Source organism: Quercus robur, chromosome 4 (genome assembly GCF_932294415.1).
Source record: "Quercus robur chromosome 4, dhQueRobu3.1, whole genome shotgun sequence".
Lineage (NCBI taxonomy): Eukaryota > Viridiplantae > Streptophyta > Magnoliopsida > Fagales > Fagaceae > Quercus > Quercus robur.
Genome location: NC_065537.1, coordinates 68,676,897 through 68,682,768, shown reverse-complemented (window position 1 = coordinate 68,682,768; position 5,872 = coordinate 68,676,897). Strand labels below are relative to the sequence as shown.

The window sequence follows — 5,872 nt, the reverse complement described above, 5'->3', positions numbered from 1 at the left end:
TAGAATTAAAAAAAAAAAAAATCAAAGAATTTACATGTTCTTTTTTCTTGTCCTACAAATTTCAAAAACAATGTGTATAATTAAAATTTTGATGACAGGAATGGAAATGGAACAAAATGAATAGAATTTAAAAAAAAAAAAAAAACACACACACACATTATTACCACTGACTTCTTGTTATAGTGCACAATTGCAAATTTTGGATAGGTCTGAATTTTTGAGCCCAAGTCTATTCTCTACATGAGAAGTCAAATAACTGAGAAGTCCCCAAAATATCACAACTCTCAAAAACTTAAAGAAGAAAAAAGATAAAAGCATCCTTATTTTATTTTCTATGAAAAATTGTGATTAACAAATTGACACATACTTGAACAAGTTGTTTCTCACCACCCATAATCATCCAATCTCAAGGCTGGAACATGAGAAATCTTGGGCCAATCTTCACCTATTTCCCACTGGCATCTTGCTCGTAAAATGGGACAATCAGTCATCATCAGCCGTTGTAAAGAGGGGAGATCATGAATCCCTTGAGGCAATGATGTCAGATTAAGGCATTTGCAAATTATAAGCTCTTCCAGTGATGCAAGGTTGCCTATCCACTCTGGTAAAGCCATCAAATTAGGACAATTGTCAACCGTCAACCTTTTTAAAGAGGTGAGACTGCGAATCCCTTGAGGCAGTGAGGTCAGATTAGGAAATTCACCAATTGTAAGCTCTTGTAGTAACGTGAGGTTATCCATTGACCCTGGTAAAGCCATCAAATTAGGACAATTTTCAATCTTAAAAATTTGTAATGAGGAGATATTGCAAATCTCTTGAGGCAGTGACGTTAGATTGGAGCATCCAGAAATTGAAAGATGATGTAGTGATGTGAGGTTGCCTATCCACTCCGGTATAGCCATTAAACCAGTACAATTATGAATTTTGAGTTTTTGAAGAGTGATAACATGTTGAAGCCCATCTGGTAGAGACACCAACTTTGGAGTTCTCCTAAAACACAGAGAATGGAGGCTCTGAAGGCCTTGCCATTGCATGCCATCATCTTCGTCATTTACCAGAGCTATCTCATTGCAGTTCACTATTTCTATCTCTTGAAGTGAGGTGAGATATTGAATACCTCTACAAGGAAGAGACATAAGACCATGGCATTCATAAATGAAGAGTCTCCGAAGAGAAACAAGGTTTTGCAGCCACTTCTCTGGAAGAGATTCTAAATCATTAACCCGTTTTAAATCCAAAAACTCTAATTCAGAAAGAGGAAAGTAGCATAAGGAGGTTGTTGATGTTGATGGTCTCTGTGTATTTATTGTTTGCTGCAATACCTTCAAGCTAGCTTCCCACAATTTCAACTCTACTTTAAGATATGGAAACAAGGGCATGAAAGTAAGATTAGGGCAATCTTGAATCTCCAATTTAGAGAGACGAGGAAATGATGGCAGCAACAGATGGTCTGGCCCATCATTATCATCTTTCCTCCACCATCCCTTCAGATTAGGGCATTTCTTTATTTCGAGAGAAAATAAAGATGGGAAGAATGTTGTTATTGAGGAACCAAACACATTACTAACAATGTCTTCTGATATGTATTGAAGTGCTTCCATACCAACAAGACAGGCAGAGTTGAGAAAAGGGAGTTGATTTAACGATGGGAGATGGTGGCATCTGCAATTATAACGCAAGCGCAAATTGACAAGATTTGTGAGTGAAGATACCCGACTTGGAATTGTAATACCCATATAATTCGACAAAATCAATACTTCAAGATTTGCATGTGGTTGGAGGCCTTCCACTGACATGTCATCATAACATTCAGTTTCAACAACCAACTTTGTGTCCCAGTATAATCCCAGTTGGTGAAGATGTTGTTTCTCCTTCATATTTGCAGCTTTACATTCTGTCATGTCATCTTTACCATGTCCTATATTATAAATCATTAGGCTTCCTCCCAAATTGCTCAGCTCCCTCAATTCACTTACCCCAGCACTAGACCTAGCCTTGAAACCTCCATTCTTCACGAGAAACCATGGTAGTATCTCAAGAGAAGTCAAATTTCCAAGTCCGTGGGGCATATGAGTCAGTTTAATACAGCCAGTAATATCTAGATGCCTAAGATTGACCAGATTTTTGGTGTCCCTGGGTAATTCTCTAATTGCATGACAATTCTTGAGCTTCAGTGTTTGCAAATTCAGCAGCATGACAATGGAATTAGGGAGAATTTTAATGCGATCATTTTCAGAAATATCAAGATATCTTAAATGCTTCAATCTCCCAATTGAACTCGGCATTTTTTGTGACCATAGATAGCTCAAATCTAGTGTGCGTGAATACTTAAGATTTGAAAAGAGCGCATTACAAGAAAAGTCACGCCCTCTACTATGTCCAAGAACCGTTCGTATCCTCTTTCCTTTAAACTTGATGATTGGAAACTGCATTGACGAATCCAAAAGATTAAATGATATATAACGAACATTTTCACCAATATTTTCCTCGGTTGAATGTAATACAGTACATTCTGTTCCAGCCACAGAGATTGCAAGATCATGCATGAGATCATGCATTTTGCACCATATATCACCCCAATAATCCTTTTTAACATCTTGGAAGAATGACCTCCAAAGTAATAACCTGAAGTACTCTCTACCAACATCCTTAACACGTTGCTTTGGATTTGATAACTTAATAAAACCTTGGGCTGCCCAAAGATCAATCAATGTCTCTACATCAATCTCGTAATCTTTTGGAAACAATTTACAATAAGCAAAGCATTGTTTTAAGTATGATGGAAGATAATCATAACTCAACTTAAGTGTTGATAAAATATTATTTTCTTCTCCTTGAGTTATTTTTGAGAGTTCATAATTCTTGAAAGATTGCCACTCATTTTCAGAAGCTTTGGAGTGTAGCAAACTTGCTATTGTTCTTATGGCAAGAGGTACCCCAACACATTTTTCCAAAATCTCCTTTCCCAGGCTAATAAAGGCTTGGTTCTTTGGCAGTTGGCCTTCTCCAAATGCAACTTTTACAAACAAATTCCAAGCCTTTTCTACAGGTAGGCCTCTTAGAGCATACCATGAAGTTGCCCCTGTTATGCCCGCCACCATTATAGAACGAGTAGTTACAACTATCCTACTTCCCCTTGCACCAACCATTAATAAATTTTTCAAGAGAAGCCATTTAGCATTGTCATCATTCCACATATCATCCAAGACAAGCAAGTACTTTTTTCCACTAAGTTTTTTTCGAAGCTGATTTTGCAGCATCTCAAAGCTTTCTTTAAGTCTCTCATCCGTCAGCTGTTCTAAAATTTCTTTAACAATTCGTTTTACATCAAAGATTTCAGAGATATAAACCCAAAGTTTTAGCTCAAAATTTTTGTTGACACTTTGATCATTGTAAACCAATTGAGCTAGTGTGGTTTTCCCTAATCCTCCAATACCAACGATTGGAATGATAGAAATATTATCTACAACATTGTCATCAAAAAGAAGTTCGATAATCACTTCCTTATCATTCTCTCTCCCAACAACTTCATCTTCAAGAACAAAAGAATAAGTTTCTCTGTCCCTACTCATGACTTGTGGCTCAATGAAGCTTTGAATAAAGTGGAAATCCTCCTTATCTTTTGCAATGGCATTTAGTCTCTCCCTAATTTCTTTTATTTGACGACCCATCTTAGGACTAAAAGCAATACGATTAGAACTTGAAGAGAAAATGCGTACCTTCTTCTTTCTCATCACCTTGTGCCGCAAAACTTGGGTTGAGAAATCATCCAGCAAGTCATCAGCATCATGGAGAACATCTTTGAGCTTTCTGAGCCAATCTTTGATCTGATGATTATGAGAACTCTGCTTTTCTGCATCAAGAATCACAGCTTGGATCGTGGAAACTGTGCTTGTTAGTTTTTCAATCTCAATTTGAACACCGAAGGCCAGTTTGACCTCTGGGAGAGTGAAGGAACCCAGCAGTTCAAGGACTTTTCTGGCAAGGTGGAATAAAGCTCCTTCCGCCATAGTTTTTGTTTCTTTGATTCTTTCTTTCAGGAATATTATTAAGATCAGATGGGTTTGTGAAATAGTGAAAGTGATGAGAGAATCTCGGCAAAAATGGCCCATTACCATCAATTTTGGAAATAATTTGTCCAGAAACACTGTTTCTGAACTATATAGCAATGTACTACTTTTTCGGGTACTCGAGCTTGGTGAGCTCGAGTACCATGTTTTTTTAATCCACTGTCACCCCATATTCAAGGAGCCCTATAGTGGCGTTTTTAAGCCCTATAGTGACGTTTTCGGACCCTATGGCGGCGTTTTTTAGCCCCCATACCGGTAAGGGGCCCTATAGTGACGTTTTCGGGCCCTATAGCGGCGTTTTCCTGCAAAATTTTTTTATAAGCCCCCATAACAAGTTAAGGGGCCCTATAGTGGCCTTTTTAAGCCACTATAGTGACGTTTTTGGGTCCTATAGCAGCGTTTTCCTGCAAAATTTTTTTGTGAGTCCCCATAACAGGTTAAGGGGCCCTATAGTGGCGTTTTTGGGCCCGAAAACGTCACTATAGGGCTTAAAAACGCCACTATAGGGCTCCTTGAATATGGGGCGGCAGTGGATTAAAAAAACATGGTTCTCGAGCTCACCAAGCTCGAGTACCCGAAAAAGTGGTACATTGCTATATAGTTCAGAAACAGTGTTTCTGGACAAATTATTTCCAAAATTGATGGTAATGGACCATTTTTACCGAGAATCTCTGTTACATCACTGTTTATATGCTTTACACTTTACACTTTAAAGTAATCTACTAATCTTGTTGACCACTTTCCTCTTACTTTTTGACCTTTGTCACTGTACTAATTATTTTGATTTTCTCTCGTAACATTTACAAAATTTGATTTTTAACGTTACCTGTAGTTTTTTACCCAAAAAAATTTAAAAAACAAATGTTACTTATCATTATGACTGTGAATCTTTTTTGTCTAGGCCTATGCTAATGTGTTAATTTGTATTTGGTTGGTTCAAATTTTTTTATTATTATTTTTTTTGTGAAAGATACCTGCTTACTGCTTTTTATTTCATAGAGTTGGTTCAATTAAATCATGCTATGTCATTTTCATTATTATATTTTTATTAAAAGACTAAAATAATTTTAGTTAAAAATCACATACACTGTAATATATATAGTTTATTTTTGGCGAAAGTAAAAAAAAAAAAAAAAAATCCATAATTTTATCCTTAGGCAGACTTTTAAATGGAACTAGTTAAATTCCAAACATTCATAAATATACATTTCATATGTGAGAGTGTAATTTGTTAGGGTATGAAAGTTTAGGGTTTAAAATGTATCATTTAAAAGTGTGGGGTTAAATATATCCTAGGAATAAAATTTGGGGTTTTTTTTTTTTTTTTACAACATTTTCTAGGCATCCAAACAAAGCTTAAATTTTTTGGGCATCCCAACCACAACCATTTCCCCCCAAACAAATGATTAAGATTGTATCTCAACGAATAACAAACCCCAAACAAATGATCAACACCTTATTGATGGTCTCCAAAGACATATTCAGCAATGTTGCGGCCAAGTTCACTAGAATGGTTGAGTACTTGGACAGGATCAAAGATGGAAGGGTTGAGACTTAAGAATAACCAAAAGGTACATATGTGGGCCCTCAAAATGTTTTTTTTTTTTTTTTGTCTATTTAATATAAGGGTTGTGTTTATGTCTGTATTTTGACGGCTATATAAATTATGAGATCAGTTTTATATCATATCCTTCTTTTTCTCCCATTTATCCAATTTTTTTATTAAATAAGACTTATATTATTTTATCCCTAACAAGCACCACACGGGTGCTTGTTAACATTTGCCTTATATAAAGATGCTA

At 36.2% G+C, this 5,872-nt stretch overlaps 1 protein-coding gene across 1 annotated transcript; it reads right to left on the bottom strand.

The window, feature by feature from the left end:
* Positions 1-383: 383 nt before the first annotated feature.
* LOC126722461 (putative disease resistance protein RGA4) lies at positions 384-4,010 on the bottom strand. Its single transcript, XM_050425619.1, has one exon. It carries the CDS (start codon positions 4,008-4,010, stop codon positions 384-386), a length of 3,627 nt encoding a protein of 1,208 aa, XP_050281576.1.
* Between the last annotated feature and the right edge of the window lie 1,862 nt (positions 4,011-5,872).